The sequence below is a fragment of the Vulpes lagopus genome, chromosome 19, assembly GCF_018345385.1.
Source record: "Vulpes lagopus strain Blue_001 chromosome 19, ASM1834538v1, whole genome shotgun sequence".
Classification (NCBI taxonomy): Eukaryota; Metazoa; Chordata; class Mammalia; order Carnivora; family Canidae; genus Vulpes; species Vulpes lagopus.
In genome coordinates, this window is record NC_054842.1 from 7592088 (window position 1) to 7614364 (window position 22277).

General features: G+C 47.7%; 1 protein-coding gene across 2 annotated transcripts in view; it reads left to right on the plus strand.

The window, feature by feature from the left end:
- Positions 1–10106: 10106 nt before the first annotated feature.
- The window catches only part of ITGA9 (integrin subunit alpha 9), a 337293-nt gene continuing 325122 nt past the window's right edge, over positions 10107–22277 (plus strand). For both annotated transcript variants that reach the window (XM_041733738.1, XM_041733739.1), the window contains exon 1: positions 10107–10363. In XM_041733738.1, coding sequence (XP_041589672.1) covers positions 10179–10363 — 185 coding nt within the window. In that variant the 5' untranslated portion in view covers positions 10107–10178. The remainder of the gene's footprint in view (positions 10364–22277) is intronic.

Below are 22277 nucleotides of genomic sequence, written 5' to 3' on the forward strand. Positions count from 1 at the left end.
AAAATTACAAATTCAAAGGACTGGTAAAGGGATACTTGGGTGGCTCAGTGGTTGAGCATCTGCCTTTGGCTTAGGTTGTGATCTCGGGGTTCTGGTATTGAGTCCTGCATTGGGCTCCCCACAAGGAGCCTGCTTCTCCCTCTGCCTATGTCTCTGTCTCTCTCTGTGTGTCTCTCATGAATAAATAAAATCCTTAAGAAAAAAAGGACTGGTAAAACAACAGATTTACTGAAGAAAGAATGAGTGACCAAGACAACACAGCTAAGAAAATTACTCCAAATGCAGCCTAAAAAGGCAAAGAGATGGCAAATGTGGAGGCTTATGCCCATGAATGGGAGAGCAGGAAGGCCTAAAAAATATAGCAAATAAGAGTTCCTGAAGGAGACAATACAGATAACTGAAGAGGTCACATTCAAAGAGTAACGACTGAGACCTTTCTAGAACTGAGGAAAGATGCCTATCTTCAGAGGCAGGAAGCCTGGTGAATTCTAAGCAGGATAAAAGGACTACTGAGAAATGTACAAAATCCTTTCTTGGCATGATTTATTATATCTTACTGTAATAACAATAACTAAAAGAGTCATTGTAAACCATCACTTTCTCAGTGGCTTCTTCCAGACCCTCCTATTTAAAATTGCTACTCTTGGGGGCACCTGGGAGGCTCAGTGGTTGAGCTTCTGCCTCTGGCTCAGGTCATGATCCTGGAATCCTGGGATTGAGTCTTGCACTGGGCCCTCCACAGAGAGCCTGCTTCTCCCTCTGCCTATGTCTCTGCCTCTCCCTCTGTGTCTCTCATGAATAAATAAGTGAAATCTTTAAAAAAAAAAAAAAAAGACCCTTGCAATTATATTGGGCCCACCTGGATTATCTAGGATAACTTTTCCATCTCAAGGTCCTGAGTTTAACAAAATCCTGCAAAGTCCCTTTTGCCATGTAAAGTAAGATATTCACAGGTTTGGGGGATTAGGGCAGAGACATTCCTGGGGCCATTATTCTGGCAATCACAGTGTGAATATGCACACATTTTGCTGCCCAGCTATATGTTTGATTTATGTGCTAGGTGTATAATACTTGGTGATTATGCTATGTTATCTTATAAACTCTGGGGGAAAAAATCTGAATCCAGAAACATACCTGGTCGCAACAGTTTTGGACAAGGATTATGAACTGACAACGTAGTCAAGTCCTCAGTTTGCACAGTTCTTTGGTAACTGAGATCAAGTCTTAGCCTGCAGTTTCCTAATCTGGTCACTATGTGGTTTAAATGAGACAAAATGTTCAGTAAAATGTTCGGTGCAATGTTAGATGCATGGCACATGCACCTGCTTTGCAAATGGCCAGTCAGTTTATAGCAGTGCTTGTCCTCCTCATTACCTGCACTCACATCAGCTCTTTTCAAGCCAGTACCCACTCATAGTCATTGCTGTGGGCTCGACCTCCCCTTAGCACCCTGCTGAGGTACATTCTGTGTCCAAAAGGATGAGCACTCAGCAGGACGGGTCCAGGGAGTGTTCCAGAGTCCTGTACGGGTCACTGCAGCAGAAAGGAATCAGCGTTTCCTATAAGAGACCAGGGAGCTACATTTCAGGAAAAGAGATCTCAGGCAAAGGTATGGCTCAAGATAGTGCCTGAAAATACTCCCTTGACTTTTCATTTGAAAGAACTATGTATATTTTTTGTCATCATCGAAGGTTTTTGTAATGAAAAAGTTATTTTCTAAACATAAAGATTCCTGACTCAATTGGCTTGTAGAAAGAGCCTTAAAAACGTACCTAACTTTAGACCTAGTATCTAAGCAGCTAGGAAATAATGAATTTATAAGAAAAAAAAGTTGGTTGAGAAAGGAAGGGGAAAAATAGACCAATAAATCTTAAGACTTTTCAAGGTTTCAGAGAAACCAACGTTTCCATTGGGACATTTAATCATTTCAATACATTATTCCTCTGTGCCTGGGGCAGGGAGAGAGTGAGGGCAAACCAGTTCTTTTGCAATGTTGCGATAAGGATGTTCTCAAGTTTTCTGCAGCTCTGAGAGGAAGTCAAGTTTGCCTTAGAGAAATTGATGGCAGATTGTGGAAAAGGCTAATGATAGGTAAGCTGATAGTGTCTGTTGTTCAATTTGCAACCACCAGAGTTAACGGAAAAATTTCACAGATCTGTTCTTGAAGCGAGAGGGTAAAAAGGAAGGAAAAGCAGCCAGTTGTCATTTCACTTAGAAAATGTGACAAGAGTTTCCGCTTTCCCAAAGGCATATACCTGTGGGGCAAATCTGCGTTCTGTATGGCCAGGTTTGAAACATTCTGTTGCCCAATAGTTTTCCTACAGACTCATACTTCAGATCAAGTCTCTGTAGGAAAGCTTATTCTGGCAACCAGGAAATTGAGCTCACGGTTGATGTCAGATTATATGAATAACAAATGTTTAGACTTTTACAGTTAGAACATAATGTCCCAAGAAGCCCATCCATAGGTTATTCATTTATTAGTTTCCCTGTTTCATTGACATACCAAGATTACACAGTTGGTCAGGCCTGAGATTTAAATCCTCTCCATGTGAAGCCAAATTCTGTTTTTCCTGTCATATAATGGTGTTAGGAACGTGTTCAGGAACACAATGCAGAATTCTGAATCTCTTGTAGGACCCTGCTTCCCAAACTTGGCTACTTGGTAAATTTTCTGAGAGGTATTTGAAATACAAATTCCTGGGCCTCACCTCTAGACCTGATTTAGTGGTGTTTGTAAACCTGCCTTTTTTTTTTTTTTTTTTTTAAGATTTTATTTCTTTATTCATGAGAGACACAGAGAGAGGCAGAGACATAGGCAGAGGGAGAAGCAGGCTCCCTGCAGAGAGCCAGATGCAGGACTCCATCCCAGGACCCAGGGATCACGCCCTGAGCCAAAGGCAGATGCTCAACCCCTGAGCCACCCAGGTGTCCCTGTAAAGCTGCCTTTTTGAGTGGTTGCCTGGGGGCTGAAGAACAGCCAGGTTTGGCAGGCACTGTTTTGTTGATGATGACTGCTACAATTTTCACCTGATGTCACTTTTAAAATTTAGGCTACAGAGGTTGAAATCAGTGTGATTTAGATCACTGGTTTCTAACCTTCTAAAAACCACCTTGAGGCTCAGTTGGTTAAGTATCTGCCTTTGGCTCAGGTCATGATCTTGGGGTCCCGGGATGAGCCCCTGTCAAGCTCCCTGTTCGGTGGAGAGTCTCCCCGTCCCTCTCCCTGCCCAGCTCTTGTGTGTGAGTTCTCTCTCTCTTCTCTCAAATAAATAGAATCTTAAAAACAAAGCAACTACCTTACTTTTCTTTTAAATTGAAATATAATTGACATATGACATTGTATTAATTTCAGGTATATAACCTAATGATTCGATGTTTAAATTGAAATGTAACTGACATATGATGTTGTATTAATTTCAGGTATATAACCTAATGATTCGATGTTTAAATTGAAATATAACTGACATATGACGTTGTATTAATTTCAGGTATATAACCTAATGATTCGATGTTTGTATGTATCGCAGAATCATCACCACAGTAAGTCTAGTTAACACCTACCCAAGGAAACAGAAAACAAAACAAAACAAAAAAGCATCTACACAAGGCTACAGAGATTTTTTTGTTGTTGTTGGGATGAGAACTTTGAAGATTTACCCTATTAGTAGCTTTCAAATATACAATACTGAAGCAGGAGGGTGAGGTTCTTATCTCGGAGAATTGAAGAATGAATCTTATGGACAAAGAAGAGTGAGCAAAGCAATAGAATTTCATTAAGCAAGGAAACAGGAAAAGCTCTCAGGAGAGAGAGGCTCTGGTCCCAAATGGGTTGCCGATGTGGGCCTCCACTGACAGTCTCTATTTAGAACTGACCGGGAAGCTTGTGGCCTTATCATTCTTGTGACATCTTGGTTTGAGTAAGGACTGGCGATAATATCTTTAATGGCTTACTTCTTTGGGGTCTGATCATTCTTTGTTGGTCACAAAGTGACTGCCATAAAAAGATCCCATCTCTGAGACCCAGGGCAGAGTGGTCTGGTTTCTTCTCTTATCTCTAGTTTCCTTATGGCTCAGCCTTTTTCGGATTTTTGATGAGGCTGGTCACACAGCTCCCATGTGAACCTAGTCACATAGTCTACCTACCTCTCCCTACCTAGCTCCACCTGTTCCTTCCTCAATACAGCACTAGGAACTATAGTCACCATGCTGTGCATTACATCCCCAGGACTTATTTTATAAGTGGAAGTTAAAATTACCTTCCCTTTTAAGAATTTGTCGAAATCTGTGGATCTTTCCCTAAGAACCACACATATCAACACACACTTCCACACACCCACACATACCCTTCTGCATACAATTTAAGGGAGTGTATTAGTTTTCTAATGCTGCTATAACATATAACCACAAACTCAGTGGCTTAAAACAACACAATTACTATCTTACAGTTCTAAGGTCAGAAATCTGACACAGGTCTCATCAGACTACCTTTGGGGTGGTGCTAGACTGCATTTCTTTCTGGATGCTCTGGGGGAACAATCCATTTTCACCTTTTCCAGCTTCCAACCTGTGTTCCTTGGTTCATGCATCCCTGCCTCCGTCTTCAAAGCCAGTAGTGTAGCATCTCCCCGCCCCTGCTTGCATGGTCACATCTTTTTATCTGACTGCAATGAAAGGTTCTCTACTTATAAGGGTTCAAATGATTAGATTAGGCCCTCGCAGATAATCCAGGAAAATCTTGCTATCTCAAGTCCTTACCTGTCAGCATATTTGCAAGGTCCCTTTACTATGTAAGGTAACATATTCACAGCTTCCAGGGATAGAGATTTAGACATGTCTGGGTGGAGGGCATTATTCTGCCAACCACAGGGGTCTCAGAACCTCTGAAGCTACTGATAGAATTGTGTGAGCCCTAAGTTAGGAGCTTCTGCTCTAGGAACTGTTCAGTTGGGTGTTCAGTTAGCTACAAATAACCAAATCCTCAAAAGTTGTGGCTCCCATGAATTGGTGTTAAATTTTCTTATATAATAAGAAGTCCTGAAGAAGGCAGCCTAGGTTAAGGGTGGCAGCTGCAGGATGCTGTAACTGAGATCTCTGCAATCTCCTGGCCTTTACTCTGAGGTAGCTCTCAAGATGGGCTTTATTTCCAGCCTGGACCTCTGTCTATGGTGCAGGCAGGCAAGACAGGGAAGGACACAGGGCAAAAGTCACAGGCCATCAGAGTCAGCACACCTTTAAAAAACCTTTCCAGAAGCCCCACCTGCCACAATGTACATTTGTATCGTATTGGCCAGACACTGTTAGTGTGGCCTCCCCTTCTGCAAGGAAGACTGGGATATATAGTTTCATTTACTTATTTTTTTAAGAGAGATACATTAATGCTGCAGTAATTTCAAGCTCTCTAAATTAGGAAAATGGGAAGTATAGATACTGGGAAGTTACTAGCCATCAGTGGAAACTTGGGTTTTGTTTCCTAAAAGTAGAATGGACCATTTCTTACTCCATAACCAAAACTCAGAGAAAGTTAAAACTCTCCTTCAGAGTGTCTTCCAAAAGGCTTTATCTTCTTTTTCTTTTTAAATTAAATTAAATTTATTTATCTTGGAGAGAGAGAGTGAGGGTAGAGGGAGGAGCAGAGGGAGAGAGAGAGTGAGAGAAGCAGACTCCCCAAAGCATCGAGCCCCGTGCAGGGCTGGAGGTGGTGTGTGTGTGTGTGTGTGTGTGTGTGTGTGTGTGTGTGTAATTGGGGGTGGTGATAGGTGGGGATGGGGATAGGGGTGGGTGGGAGGACTCAATCTTACAACCCTGAGATCACCACCCTGAGATCATGACCTGAGCTGAAATCAAGTCTATGGTCAACCAGTTGAGCCACCCAGATGCCCCAAAGGCTTTATCATTTTACTCATCTTGCTTTTCCTCAAGCAGTTCATTTTTTTTCAACAATGTTTAAGCATCTACCTATGTCTGGCACTGAGCTGGGCCTTGGGGATACAAAGAGAATTAAGATATTTTTCTTTTTTCAAGATTTGATTTATTTATTTGAGACAGCAGAATGAGAAAAAGAACATGAGTGGGGGTGGAGGGGCAGAAAAAGAAGGACAAGCAGACTCCCCACTGAGCAGGGAACCTGATGCAGGGCTCAATCCCAGGACCCTGGAATCATGACCTGAGCTGAAGGCAGATGCTTAACTGACTGAACCACCCTAGGCACCCCAAGATACTTTTTTTTTTTCTGTAGAGAATCTTGCAGTCTAGAAGGAACAGAGAGCCAAAAAGAAATAGATTATAATATTGTAAGTGTTGAGATACAGGCATGTGAACACTGCTGTGGGAGCTCAGTGGAGAAAGGGGCAGAGGAAGAGTCACATAAAGAGTGAGGCAAGAACTGAACCAGAATATTAGGATGGGTGGGACTTTTCCAGTTGGATAAGAGGGTGGAACATTTCAGGAAGAAGGAACAGCTTTGGAGAATGCACAGATGTCTGAAAACCCCTGTTGGATGCATTTAGGGAACAGACAGATGTTGAGTGTCAGTGCTTTGGAGGGTTCCTGGCAGTGAGGCAGAAAAGGGGCACAAATGGGCCTGGAAACAAGGGTAGGGACACCCACCCTACTTCAGTCTTGCTATGGAGCATTGGCTCCAACCTGTGGGAAGGGGGAGGCAACAGAAGTTTTCAAACCATTATCTTATCTCTGTTGTAGGGGGGAAAGGTAAAAAAAGAGAGCACATGTAGAGAAACCATAATAGTGTAGTCACACTTCATTGACAATAAAAGAGCCAATTCAGTATGAATCATATATCTGTATCTAAAAACAAGCCCTAAATTATAGAGGAAAAACCCAACAGAACTAAATTAGAAAATTCATCATCATAGATAGAGATTTTAATATATCTCATCAAGTCACTCATAGAATAAGCAAAGAAATATCAGTAGGGATATATAAATTTTGATCTACATGATTTTACAAAATTGACCTGACATACATAGAACAATAATTCCAACAATGTGTTCTACATTCTTTTTTTTTTTTAAGACTTTATTTTTAACTAATCTCCATACCCAATGTGGGGCTGGAACTCACAACTCCAAGGTCAAGTCACACACTCTACTGGCTGAGCCAGTCAGATGTCCCTACATTTTTTTCAAGTGCCCATGAAACATTCACCAAATTGACCATATGCTGGGTCATAAAGTATATCTTGATGAATTTCAAAGAACTGAAAACATACAAAGTATGTTTTACAACCATAATGGAATTAAGAAATCAGTAACAAGGAGTATCTGGGTGGCTCAGTTGGTTAAGTCTCAGACTCATGATTTCAGTTCAGGTCATGGTCTCAGGGTTGTGGGATGGAGCCCCTAGTGGGGCTCCTTACTCAGTGGGGAGTCTGCTTGAGATTCTCTCCCTCTCCCTCTGCCCCCCCCCCCACAGGTGCTCTTTCTTAAAATAAATACTTCTTTTTTAAAAAATAAAAAGAAATTAGTAAAAAAAAAAAACTCCCCAAACTTGAAAGTTAAAGAATATATTTCTATATATTCCATGGACCAAGGAGAACTCAACAACAATTAGAGAATATTTTAGGAAAAACCAACTGAGTGGCTCAGTTGGTTAAGGGACCTACTCTTGATTTTGGCTCAGGTCATGATCTCACTGTTGTGAGATCAAGCCCTGCATTGGGCTCTGTGCTGGGCATGAAGCCTGCTTAAGATTCTCTCTCTCTCAAATAAATAAATAAATACATACATACATATTTTGAACTGATCGATAATGACAATACAATATATTGGCAGAACTTATAGGATGCAAGTCAGATAGTGCCTAGAGGGAAATTTGTGTGTGTGTGTGTGTGTGTATAGAAATTTATATATAATATATATCATATATATTTATATATTATAAAATGTATATATTAGAAAAGAATTAGAAAAATAGTAAGGCTAAAAATCTGAGTATCTATCTCAAGGAGCTAGATAAAAGTATTGCAAATTAAATCCAAAGAAATTAGAAGAAACAGTAAAGAAGGAAATCTTCTTTAAAAAGATTAATAAAATTAATAACTCTCACCAAGACAAATAAAACACAAGTTACCTATAAGATGCATGAAATGAGGGACATCCCTATGGATACTGTAGAAATAAAAAAGATAATAATTATGACACTGTGGGTCAAGGAAAGCAAGGGCTTGACTCGAAACCTAGGCAGCAGAGATGAGAATGAGTTGATAGATTTAAGAGTTTGAGGAGGTGGAATAAACAGGACTGGTTGGATAGGGGGTGGGAGAGAAATAGATATAGGACTTTGTGTTAGGCTCTTATCTTAGGTGACTGTGTGGCCAGGAGCACCATTGGTGAGTCTGGGCAGCTCATGTAGAGAAACAAGCTTGGGGAAATGAGGCAGAAATAACCTTTCTCTGTTTAATAGTGCTGCTTTTTTTGAGTTTAGGTACTTGCTATCTGGGACATGGGATTATTTTTGTGTGTGTGTGTATATATCTATATCTATGTATCTATAGAATAGGATGTGAGGTGTATATGTCACTGTATATATTTGTATGTGTATGGGTATATATAAATAAATATATATACACACATATATATGTATATATGTGTGTGTGTGTGTATATATATATATATATAGAGAGAGAGAGAGACAGAGAGAGAGAGAGAAACCCCCAGAATATAATAAGTGTTAAGAGCACATAGAGATAGTAGAATTTTGTGCACTGTCTGTGGGATGGAAAATGATGCAGCTGTCGTAGAAAACATTATGGTAGTCCTTAAAAAATTAAATACAGAACTGCTATATGATACAGCAATCCTACTTCAGGGGCATATACCTTAAAGACCTGACGGCGATGATCTCAAACAGGTAACTGTACCCTTACATTCATAGCAGTCTTATTCGCATATTCACAATAGCCAGAGGGTGGAACCAACCCGAGTGTCCATCAAAGGATCAATATATAAAGAAAACATGTATGTGCAATATTATTCAGCCTTAAAAAGGAAGAAAGTGCTGACACCTGCTCCAACATAGGTGAACCTTGAGGGCATTTTGCTAAGTGGAGTAAGCCAGCCGCATATGATTCCCCTCGTACGAAGTCCTGAGAGCAGCCCAGTTCAAAGACAGAAAGTAGAATGACGGTTGCCAAGGGCTGGGGGAGGGGGGGATTGGGGAGTTGGTGTTTAATGGGTGTAGAGTTTCAGTTTTGCAAGACAGGAAAGTTCTGGAGGTGAGTGGTGGTGGATGCACAGCAACCTAAGTGTACTTAATGCCATTAAGCCTGTACACTCAAAGACGGGTAAGATGGCAAGTCTCATACTGTGTATATTTTATCACAGTAACACCTGACTCCGCACACACAGCTGGGCCCAACCCTCAGAGCTTCTTCGTGTTTTGTTTTTTTTGTTTTTAAGATTCATGTATCTGTTTATTGATGAGACCCACACAGAGGCAGAGGCCTCGGCAGAGGCAGAGGCGGGCTCCCTGGGGGACCCCGGTGCGGGCCTCAGTCCCTGGGCCAGCGCATGCCCCGGAGCCACCTCGGAGCCCCCTCCCCGAGCGCCCCAACCTCGGGCTTCTGGCTCCTCCGGTCTGCGGTGGGACCTGCGGATGCGCGTGGCCAGCCGGCTCGCACGGGCCGCTGCTGCGGGCGGAGACCTCGCGCGGGCCGGGCGGGAGCGCACCCGCAGTCCTTGGTGCGGGGTCCGGGTGCGAGTCCGGGCGCGAGGCCCGCGGGGGGCGGGGCCGCGGCGGTCGCGGGCCGCCGGGCGGTCGGCAGGGGGCGCTGGCGCGCCGTCCCCCCGCCGTCCCCCCGCCGTCCCCCCGCCGCCCCGGGCCGCCCACCCCGCGGGCGCGCCTCCCCGCAGCCCAGCGCCGCCCGGCCGGGACCGCTCGCTCGGGGCGCGCAGACCTCGCGGCCGCAGCCTGGACGCCGCCCGCCGCCCGCCGCCCGCCGCCCTGCGCTCGGCCTCGCCGCCCGCCCGCCGCCCGCCGCCCGCCCGCCCGCAGTCCCGACCTCGGAGCGCGGCCCCGCCCCGGAGCCTCCCGGCCGTCGGCGGCCCCGCGGCCCCGCGCCCTCGCGCTCGGCGCCGGCCCGGGGGCAGCGAGCGCGGCGGCCGCTGGGGCTGGGGCTGGGGCTGGGGCTGGGGCTGGGGCTGGGGCTGGGGCTGGGGATGGGTGGGCCGGCGGCGCGGACGGGCGCGGGGGGGCTCCGCGCGCTGCTGCTGGCGCTCGTGGCCGCGGGGCCGCCCGCCGACGCCTACAGCCTGGACCCGCAGCGCCCGGTGCGCTTCCAGGGGCCCGCCGGCTCCTTCTTCGGCTACGCGGTGCTGGAGCACGTCCACGACCACACGCGCTGGTGAGTGCCGCTCTCCGCGCCCGCACGCTCGGCGGCGCTGTCCCGAGGGCCGCGGCCGCGAGACCCGGAGCGCCGAGACGCGGAGTCCTCAGGCCGGGGAGCGCCTGCCGCGCCGCCCCCCCAGGCCACTCTGGTGCGTGGTGCCGGACGTGTGTGCCGGGGAGCCGGGGCCCGAGGTCAGTGTCTGCGCCCTGCGGCCGAGCCCCCCTACACGGCCTCCCAGGGAGCAAGCTGCGAGGGCCCAGGATGCTGGACAGGACGGTGGCGCCGCACCCTGAGTGCCAAGGCTGGTGGGCGACTCCTGGGGCAGCCTGGGCCTCCTTTCCCACGGGCCATCTGACCCGGAGACAAGCACCTGAGGTTTCAGAAGACGGACGTGGTTCTCTAGAGCTCAAGGAGTCTAGTTTGCTCCTGGAGAGTCCCAGAGGGTAGGGACCTGCCTCCATTAAGTGCCTCAGCTAACAGGCGCAGAGCGTGACTGCCCAGCCCCTGCGGAGTGGCCCTGAGAGGAGGCTGCTTCCTCCTTGACCCCTTCCCCAGGCACGTGGAAGTCCCACAGCACACAAGGGTCACCTCTTCATCAGAGAGTTAGACCACAGACAGTTCTCCTATTCAAGGTCATGGCCCAGTGGGCCCTGGGGGACAGACAAGTCTGGAGTTGGGAGTTGGTTTTATTGTGTGGGCACCAGTGTGAGTATCCTTTGGGGATGCAGGTTAGGAAGGTGAGGTCAGTAATGTGTGCTCTCCACATGCAGCTCTGTGAGACGGTCACTGCTCTGAATTGGACAGAAGCCGATCAAAAGGGGTGCGTTTGGGGGATCCCTGGGTGGCGCAGCAGTTTAGCGCCTGCCTTTGGCCCAGGGCGCGGTCCTGGAGACCCGGGATCGAATCCCACGTCAGGCTCCCAGCATGGAGCCTGCTTCTCCCTCCTCCTGTGTCTCTGCCTCTCTCTCTCTCTGTCTATCATAAATAAATAAATAAATCTAGAAAAAAAATCTTGAAAAAGGGTGCGTTTGGGGACACCTGGGTGGCCCAGCGGTTGAGCATCTGCCTTCAGCTCAGGACGTGATCCTGGAGTCCGGGATCGAGTCCCACATCAGGCTCCCTGCATGGAGCCTGCTTCTCCCTCTGCCTGTATCTTTCTCTGCCTCTCTCTCTCTGCATCTATCAGAATAAATAAATAAAATCTTTTTTTAAAAGGTGGGTTTGTAGGTTTGAGCATTCCTGGGAAAGGGTGACTCCGTGACCGGCCAGCATGTTCACAATCATGTTGTTTAGGAGAACTGCCTCCAAGAGGACCAGTTTTTAAAGTCCTTTATGGCCCCTGTCCAGTCCTGCATCTCCTTCTCTACAGTTTACTCCAGTTGCTGAGTTTAAGGCTAGATTGTCTTTTTCTGCATTGCCAAATCCCCCCTTTTTAAATTTATGTTTTCAAATCCCCCTTTTAAAGCCACGCAGGCCTTTTCCATGTCCCGCATGTCCCAGTCCACTGTGGGCTTTGGATTTGGTAGAGAATGCAACAGGAGCAGTTGGAGAACGCATCCCAGAACCCCACGCTGGGCTCTTGGACTGTGTGGCTTTGGCACAAAGTATGTGGAGCCAGTGGTCAGGAATTGGAGGGCTTTTCTGGGCAGGGGGCTCTCGAGGAAAGGCAGGCAGACGCTCAACCACTGAGCAACCCAGGAGTCCCTTTATCATAGTTTTGCTATGTCCTTGATGTCTGTCCTCTTGCTGCTTTTTCCCAGCATTTTCCTCCCTAGCCTTTTCTCTCCTCTCCCTTCCCTCCAATATTCTTTGTCTTAGATCTTGAATGTTATTCTCAGCTGATTCTGCTGCCCAGACTTTGTCAACTGTGGCTCTTGAAGCAATAGACTTCCAGCCACACCTCCTTTCTCTTCTCTGGAAACTAGACTCCCCATGAGGCCAAGGAAACTTCTACCAAAGCCCCCTCACTCACATGGGCCCCCACCAAGACCCTGTGCCTAAATTTATTTTATTTTAAAGATTTATTTATTTATTTATCTATGATAGACAGAGAGAGAGAGAGAGAGAGAGAGAGAGAGAGGCAGAGACACAGGAGGAGGGAGAAGCAGGCTCCATGCCGGGAGCCCGATGCGGGACTCGATCCCGGGACTCCAGGACCACGCCCTGGGCCAAAGGCAGGCGCTAAACCACTGAGCCACCCAGGGATCCCCTAAATTTATAGTCCTAACTTTGTATTAAAGGTAGTCACCCTAAATTTACGAGATCCAGGCTCTGTGGAATCTGGATCTACCCAATGTCTCTAAACGTTTAGCTCTGGGGTTGGTTGAGTGACTTAGCGACTGATTGCTGGTCTCTTCCTACTAGGCAGTCCCTGGGCCCTGGGCCACTAGAGATGCAGACTCCTCAAAACTGAGGAGTCTGCATCCCCTCCTACTGGAGGGACGTGTAGGTTGTTTCCAATTGCTCATGATTATGAACAACAGCAGGGGTAAACATCCCTGTAACTAAAGCCTTGCGGACATCCTTAATTATTTCCTTTGAATAAATTCCGGGGCTTGGAATTGCTGGGTCAGAGAGGAGGGAGGCTTGAGACGTTTTCTATGCATCTTCAAAGTGCCAGTGAAGTTAAAGTGTGTACTTTAGAGGAATGCATTAACTCTGACCCTGGGGTTTTGGAGTGATTTGCTGCAGGGCTGATCCCGTGCAGTTGAAGAGCTTTGCCATCTCTATGAGGGGAATTAAAAAGATCACAAATAGGCTGAAATGGGTGTGAGAAGTAAGTGATAGACATGAAAAGGAAAAGAAAGACATTGAAACTTTTGAGAAGAAGGAAAATGTTAATTAAGCCTTGTATTTGGAGTTTGTCTTCTTAAGAAATTCCTACTGAGCTTCTTAGTTCAGTATTAGTGGTTTAGTAAATTGGCTTCATGTTAATTGAACACTGTTTTACAGGTAGAAGGATTTGTTGCAGATAGGATAGAGGAGCAAGAAGAATGTGCTGGAGGGGCCGGGGATACAGCCCAGGCACCAGGGTCAGGGTGCGCTCTGCCGCAGAGCTGAGGGTCCGTGGTGTTAATGTGATTCCCGGCGCACATCACAAAGCACATGTATGTGCTCTGCCAGTAGAGCTAACACTTGTTCTTGAATCCCATAACTGAGCATACCTGTCACTGCTCAGAAAGTTTTAGATCTCTGCAAGACCTAGAGGTGACCTTGCTTCTCTAAACCCTGGGGCTTGAACACAGCTTCTCTGGTCCCATCACATCCAGAGCAGAGCCCCAGACCCAGTGTTTGGCTTGAATGGTCCCTCTGTTGCTGTGCTCCAGGCAGTGAGAGTTGTCCTCATGGGCAGGTGGACCAGAATATCCCAGACAGTGTTACAGATGTCATTGGGGTGCAAACATACAAATGACTCAGTTTCTTCTTTGCCAGCAACACTCAGGGTGTCTGCCTGCCAGAGTTAGCTTCCTCTCCTGTACCTCTCTCCCCACACCCTCTGCCCCGGGTCTTCTTGCATCCTTTGAGCAACAGCACTAGGTGCCAGGGAACATGGACAAAGCCCATTTCTGTCCCCTTTGCTTAGACGTGTACCGGTTCTTCAGCTGCAGGGCAGACAACTATAACACCCTGTGATATAAATAAATGCAGCCCGGCTGGCGTCCAGCCCCCAGAGTGGGTTTCTTTCACACCCCTCCCTTCCCCTCCCCTCCTTCCTCTCTGCCCCAGACGCCCTGGAGTCCGAGGTGGTTGGGTGCATTGGCTTCCTTTCTGGCGACGTGCTTCCTGCCCCATCTCCCGGGACACATCAAGACGGCTGTGCTCAGGCGCAGAGCAAGTGCTCGGAAATGGAAGACGCGCCGGCTTTCTGCTTTGTTAAGGCTGTCAGAGCATCATTCAGTGAGGAATAGGAGGTAATTCAGAGCCAAGGAGAACATAACATTCTCCTTTTGCATTAAGGTTGAGGATTAAAAGAACAAGCTAGACGGTTCTGCACTGCCACTGCAGTGGCTATTAGCCAGATGGATTGCTATTTAAATTAAAATTAATTACAATCAAATAAAATTAAGAATTCAGTTTCTCAGTCATACGAGCCACATTTCAAGTGCTCAACATCCACACGTGGATAATGACTAGTGAACTGGACGGTATGTAGAATACTTACCGTGGAGAGTTTTGGGCAGGATGGGTGTTTAGAGCAATGAATTCACTCTTCAAGGGCTAGACAAGGATCAGACGGTGACATAAGAAAAACAAAAAATCAGCCCTTGGCATATCTGTGTATCAAAACAAGTTCGGGTGGTTAAGTCTAACTCCGAATTAATAGTGGACAAGCCAGGGAGGCTGACTTCTTTGTCTTTTCCCTGCTCAGACACTGGAGTGGCTGCTCTGCTAAGGTGGAGGGATTCAGGAGTGGAAACCCCACCACCTGTCTGATGGATGACATTGTGGGGTTCTTGTCTTGTGTCTCAGGCACAGCCTAATATGTGGGCTCTGATGGGGAGAGGCTCATTCTTGGGATGGCACAGGTGGTTCAGAGGGGCAAAGGGGAGACCCCCATGAAGGCAAAACTTCTAAAAGGGGGACCCTGGGATCCAGGACCTTGCAGTAGCCCACTGCCTGTCTCTGGGAGGTGGCGTCCAGAAATGGCAGTGGCAGCCGCACCTTCTAAGCTGCATGGGGCATGTCTTGGCTGAGTTCTGGCCCATACCAGGCCCTTGGGTGGGAGTGTGGCTCCACTTCCCCAGAAGGATTTTCTGGAAGTCACATTTTCAGACCCTGTTCTTCACACCTGCAGGTTCTTACTGCCCTGCAAAGCCTGCTTTCTCAAGCTCTCAGGAAGGCATGGCGTGTGTGTGTGAGGCCTGAGTTCTAAGGGACCCAGAAAGTGTCTCTCGGGGTCTCTGGGGTGTTTCTCTGCGGATCTGGAGAAGCTGGCAGGGGTGCTGTTTCCTGAGCTAGTGCTGAAAGCTGGCAGGGGCAGAGGCAGAGGCAGAGGCAGCCGTCTTGCCCAGGGGAGAACGTTATGGGGCAAGAAGACGACTCTTCTCAAGCAAGTCACTTACAGCTCTGGGTGTGAGGGTGTGAAGAGCTGGGCCCCAGCCAGTTCTGACTCCCTGCTGACTTGCTGCTAGTCCGGAAATGGTCTTTTTCTGATAACTCTTACTGTGATTTGTCTGGGGGGAAATGTTGTTTTCATGTGTATTAAAAGGAGCCACTGTGTTCTCAGAAATCAAGGGAGTAGCCTGTTAAGAAATGAAAACTGATCATCCCAACAGATAGTATTGATTGGGCATCGCTCTGTAAGGGGTCAAATGCTTTCACAGGCATCATAGTCTTTAGTGGAATCTTTGGGACAATCTTTGGGTTGCATGGTTTTCCAGTTTGCCAGTTGGAGAACTGCAGCTTAGAGTTACCTTGTCCAAAGCTGGCCCCAGGCTGGGTGATCAGTGCACATTGACTGGGAGCTTGTGTCAGTGTTGTGTCCTCTGGGAGTGGATGCTCGGGCAGAGATAGGAGTACCAGAGAAGTGTGGGGGGTAAGGGCTATGGAGGGAGTAAGGAGAGTTCAGACTGTGCTGTAGATCTAATTAAGGTGTCCATCAATTCAGCAGGGCCACCCCTCCCCCTCGCCCCCACCATGATCCTGATCAGTCATTGGCTGTGCCTGCCTGGGAGGAGCATGGCCTCAGCTTGATTGCTCTGCCACCCTGAAGAGGCTGCCCTTGGGGACTGTCAGCTCACTGCCCCCTTGTAGCTGAGCAGCATAAGGTGGCGCAGGGGATGCACGCCTCCATGGCTGCCATGGAGCCCATCGTCTGTGAATCGCTGTGTTAGGAAGGTATGAGATGTGCTCCTTGGCCAGCAGTTGTGGCTGGGGATTATCTGTGCCTTTGCTTATTACACTGGGTCAGCATGGGGAACATTAGGATTCTGGCCTACAGCCAACTCCAGGGTGTTCTAGCTGCTAACTGATGCCCAGGGCACCTCTTCCTGATTTCAAGGAAGTCACAGGTGAAGGATGGAAGAGGGAGAGGCCCCCCCCTTACCTTGAACCATTGGGCAACTTATGAGTTCCTGACCAGAGGGAGCAGTGGGACCTCATTCCTGGTACCTTGTGAACCACAAGCCATTAAACCACATGGATTGGTGACCAGCCCAAGCAAAAGAAAGTGTTTTATTATGACCTTCCTTTTTCCAGAGGGAGCCCTAGAAAGTGAAAGTGAATCCAAGATTGGGAAAGATCTAGAGTCTTTGAAACCACAGGCTCTCTGGGTCCCCAATTTCTGCTTTCTGAGAGAACAGAAAAGCCTTGTGTTGTGAGTTTGTTCACAGCTGAAGCAACATGGTGGCAGCAGCCATACATACTGAGTCCTTAGCATGTGTTGAGTACTATTCTACATGCTTTATATGCATGAACTTATTTAATGTTCCTGAGTCTCAGCTGGTTGTCATTCTAGTCCCATTCACAAAGGGGAACACTGAAACACAGAGATGTTGCTTGCCTAGGTCAGGTGGCCAAAGTGGCAGAGCTGGTGTGTGTTCTCTGGAAAAGAGGAGTAAAGAGTTTCTCCCTCTTCTCATTCTTGGGTGCCTTAAATGAGGTGATGTACACAAAGCCTGGAATACCACCTCCAGCACCTAGGAAACCCTTGATAAATACTAGTACTTCTTTTTATTTTTACTTGGATCTGGCCTTTGGAACTAATGGTCCTCTTCATCCCAACTTGAGATACTAAAAGAGTTTGCTTTCAGTACATTTATTGACTCCTTTATTGGTTTATCAAAATTGAAGTGTCTATACTCAGTGCAGAAATGAATGTGATAGACCTGTGTAAGGTGCATTCGTTATGTGTGGTCTTTAAAATTTTGGTCATACTCTATGTAAATCTGCATTTTTGTGTATTCCATTACATCCTCTCTGCTTCCAGAAGGCCTCTGAGATGGCTCCTTTATTTATTTTTATTTTTTTAAAGATTTTATTTATTTATTCATGAGAGACACAGAGAGAGGCAGAGACACAGGCAGAGGGAGAAGCAGGCTCCACGCAGGGAGCATGATGTGGGACTCGATCCTGGGACTCCAGGATCACACCCTGGGCCAAAGGCAGGCACCAAACTGCTGAGCCATCCAGGCGTCCCTGAGATGGCTTCTTTAATTGGAGGCCTGTGGGATTGGACATCCCAGAGCTTTGCATGCTGCTTTCTTCTCTCAGCAGGTGGGATGCCACCCCTGTGGTGGGGTGCTCTGGCCCCCATCCTGGGCTCCATATAAGTCTGAGAGGTAGGTCTGTAGTTCTAAGGTTGGGGGGTAGTAGTGAGAATTTTAGTGAAAAAGTATAAAGGTAAAAGTACTAACCTGTTCTTCTTGGAGAAAAAAATTCTTGCAAGAAAGCACTGGAAAGACCTCATGGCTTTTATTCACATTTCCCAGAGTCTTGCCTCTCTTGGATTTTAATGTTTACCTGATGCTCTCAGGTGAAGAAGGAAAGCATTGGCTCTTTTACCATGCTCCCTTCTCCAGTGGCTGCTTCTCGGTGCATCTGCCAAGACCTGAGGCCCTGGCCAGGATAGCAGCCTCTGAGGACACTTCACTCCCTGACAGAGGCCCCTCCACGGTCCTCTCCACGGAGGGGACCCTGCCTGTGCCTCTGCTCTGTCCCAATTGGGCATAGAAGCCACTTGTTTCATTCTCTGACTCCACATTTGGATTGAACCCCTCCCTCTTTCCCTTTCTTTACTCCAGCCTAAAGTTCCCAGAATAAAAATATTATTGCCAGTCTTTTATGAGTACTATCTGTGTGCCAGAGGGGCTATGTTCATCGTCACTCTGAAGCAGTGGGGCTGCTAGTGAGGTGCAGAAGCCAAAACCAAGGTTACCCAGCAAGTAGATTGCAGAGTTGTGATTTGAACCTCGATGGGCCTGACTTAGTGCTGGTCTGGCCATTTTCAGGGTCAGCCTTGCAACTGTGCCCTCCCCCATCAAGCCCCTGTCCAAGGTATTCATTTCCTAAGGAGGAAGAAAAAGTGCCCTGATGCTACTTCTGGGAGCATTTGTCTGCCCCTGGCCTTGGTGGATGAAAACTCCTACCCTGTTCTCAAAAGTCTGGCCATCCTAAATGCACCCCCCCACACACATGCACACATACTTTGCCATTTCTTTTTGTGCCTCACTGCTGTCCTGGGAAGAGGACTGTGCATTTGTATTATCTTTTAAAGACGAAGTCCTGAGTGGCCAGGGAGCTTGCCTGAGATCACAGAGCTGGAGGTGAGGGAGCACATTCTTCAGGGCTGTATCTCCCACCCCACCCTGCCTTGCATATAGCAGGGTCCTCAGTAAAAGTTTGTGGTCCTGGTTGGCAAGAAGATTTCCCTTGGGGGAAGGAGAGGAGACCAGACACCCGGAGGAACAGGAGCTGCAGTTCTCAGCTGCAGAGCCAGGTCCGTAGGCTGGACTGAGGAGCAATTGGGGGACAGTGGAGGTACCACAGTGCACTTCCATGCAAAAGTGGCATGTCCTGCCTTGATGCTCTGTTTTCTATTACCACAATGTTGCTGTGTAACAAACTACTCTATGACTCGGGATTAAACCAATCACCATTTATTAGCTCATGACTCTATAGTTGGCAGTTTAGGCTGGGTTCAGCGGGATGGTTCTTCTCTCAGCTGGGCTCATGCATGTGTCTGCTGTCAACTTCTGGTTAGGCTGGTTGGCCGGCTGGTCTAGGATGGCTTCACTGGGGATGGCTCCTCTCCATGTGTCTTTTACCCCCCAGCAGCATGGCTTGTACACATGGTGGCTGAGCAGGGTGCCAAGAGAGCAATCAGGAGCATGAATGATCTCTTGAAGCCGAAGCTGGGAAGTCAAACAACTCCCCCTCCATCACATTCTGTTGGCCAATGCAAGTTTTGGGCCTGCCCACATTTAAGGGGTGCTGGGGGTAGAGGGTGGGGACAGACGTCACTTCCTAATGGAAGAAGCTGCAGAGCCCCATTGAGAAGGGCATGGCTCCTTTTGCAGTCTGCTAGTACTGGTGAGAGTGCCCTAGGCATTCCTGGATTTCTATGAGCTCAGCTGAGGGTCTGAATAAATTCCTGGGTCTGAGGAGCTCCTGAGAGTGCTACGAAGATGAGGAGCTGGGACAAGTTGGGTGCTCAGGTGTTTGGCCTACTGTCTAACATTCTCATGTTTCATTGAGCACCAACTTTGTACCAAGCACCATGCTAGGTACTTTATAAACATTAGCTTAAACATTGTGAGAACCCTTACTAGGTACATTTCAATTCTTCCTGTTTTACAGAAGAAGAAAATGGAGGCCCAGAGTAGTGAATCTATGTGGCCTCAGATAGGACACTTATCAGTGTTGCAGAACTTGAACCCTGTGCTATCCCTGTGTTTCTTACACTTTTCCCCCCTGAATAACTTGCCCTCAAAGCTTAGAACTCAAGTGGAAATATTAGTTTTAAACCCCTAAAAAGCAGTTAGTATTCCCTGTTTTGAGCCCGAGCCTCAGTTTCCCCAAATGTAAAAAGAGGAGCTTCTGGGGCCTTTTAGGTTCGCCAGCTCTGTTGGCAGGCATTGGCCCTAGAGAGTCTGTGCTCTCTGGGTGTTAAGGGTTCTGTGTGGTCAGAGGTGGCTCCCTGGCAGCAACCAGCTCTCTCTCTGTTCAAGTCTTGGCTATTTTCTGCCCAGTAAGGGAGGTGGAGTGATTCTTAGGGTTTCTGGGCAGTGTGCAGGGACATGCAATGATTGAATTCCACTCATGTAACTGACACATGGGTCCCTGGGGAAGCTTTTACATTGCGTTCAAATGCACAGAAGCAAACCTAATGCATTTAAGGTTTTCAATTCCCAGTTGCTGCCCTCGAACTCACTGTAATTTCACCCTGAGGAATTGCTGCTGTGGAATTAGTGGGCAGAGAGGGAGCCTTCCCCAGGGAGGCAGCTTGGTCCTTCTCTGTCGCCTGCTGGCTAGGGAATTTACCTGCTGTTTGCTCTCTTGATGTTAGGGATGGGTTCAGAGCAGATGGGTGGTAGGAGTGGAGCCCTTGTAGCCAGCTTGACCACACACATGTCAACCAAGGAGGTGGCTGCATTGGAAAAAGGGAGGGCATTTAAACTGCCACAATCAGGGAGTTTGGAGGACTGGAAAGAGCACACCCTCAGACATGGATGCCCAGGGTGTAAATCCAAGCTCTACTGCTCACCAGTTGTGTAACCCACAGTCTCTGAGTAAAGTGCACACCAGAAACTGCCCAACGGGGTTACCTTTGAGCAAGAAATCAGACCACATGTGAGCATAACTGGTGCTGGCAGATGAGCAGATGAGCCCAGCTCTCCAGACAGGCGTCTGAACTATACATTAGGAGAGGCAAACCTCTGAGCATCACTGTGCCAACAGTGTACACGTTTTAGAAAAGCAAGAAAGTGATCAACACAGCCTGTTGCGGGAGGATAAAGGGCTTCTTTCTATTCTAAACCCTGGTCCTTTGGCATGACAGAAATTCCAAATCAAAGTTCTAACCTGGGGGCCACCCACAGAGCCTCATGAGTGCTTGTTTAGGCAAGATCACATGTGGTGGCTAGCAGCAGAGGGGTCGCTCCTCACTTGGCTCCCTTTTCCTACTTTCTGGCTCATGTGGGGTGGGCAGAGAGGGGAGACGGCCCTGTACTTGTGGGCTTGCTTTTGCTTTTTACTGTGCTTTGTGGGCTTGGGTACAGCCTGTGACTACCTTTGGCCAGCTGTTCCTCCATCTGTAAAATGGGGATGGGAGTGCCTTCCACAGAATTGCTCTGAAGATTAAATGCAATTCTGCCTTTAAGGAGCCTAGCCCAGCATCTGCATACTCTAAGTGCCTGATACACCCTGGTTGTCCTTGTAATTAGAAATCTAGAGTTATGAATTAATGAAGGGACTCTAAAACATCTTGGAAGTTTGGGTGCATCTTTAACGGGCTAGGATAGGAGGAGAGTCTCACTTCTCAAGAGTCATCTGTTCATACTGGCTCCAAATGGAACATGATTTGTAATCGGCATTGGTAGTTATATATCAACCAGAGAGCTGGTTAAGATGTGCGTTCTGATTTAGCAGGCTGAGAGCTGAGATTCTCCATTTCCATCTAGCTCCCATGCTGCTGGTCTGAGGACCACACTTGAAGTAGCCAGCAAAGGTGAGAATCAGCCTGATGATTTAGTGATGGGAGCCTGTTGGTGGGAACACTTGGGCCCTTTCATATGATAACAGTACGAAGGAAAGAAACATCTCAGGGTCTTGTCAAGAGTACAGGGAAGATTTGGGGGGATCTTTGAAGTGTCTGGGCTATCTCTTTATAACTCAGAGAACAATGAGAGAAAAGGCAGATGGCATCTTTCTGGTGGTTTGTCCTGAACCCTGGGCGGTTGCATGCTCTCCATCTCTTGGGATTGGCCTGGCGGAGAGCCAGCTGAACCAACTTCAGAAGAGACAGGCTCATCGGCTGGCCGGCAGCAGCAGTCTTGCTGGCAGACAGCCCAGGTAAAGAACAGCACCAGGCTGTGGAGGAAGCCACGGCGTTCTGTAAACACAGAGATACAAGCTCATTCTCCACCGTGCCACCCCAGTGAGCGTGTATGTGTGTACACACACCCCCTCATCTCTTGCTTCATTTCCCATGACAAAGGATTTAGGAAGAACCTTCTCATCTGGCCAGCTGATGAAGAGCTATACGCAGAGGGTTGTTATCAGTGCTTGATCAGCCATTGGTAGAACCCCTGAGTACTTTGGGCTTGGAAGAGAAAAATAAACCAGTGGATCCTTTTTCTATCTTAGGTTTTGATGGGGACTTCACCCTTCTCAGTCTCAGCTCTAGGCTGGATGAAGCCGCAGTTGGGATTTTAGCCCTCCGGGATCCCTTCCTGGAATAACCTGTGAGCCTTGATCTGTGAATTTGGCA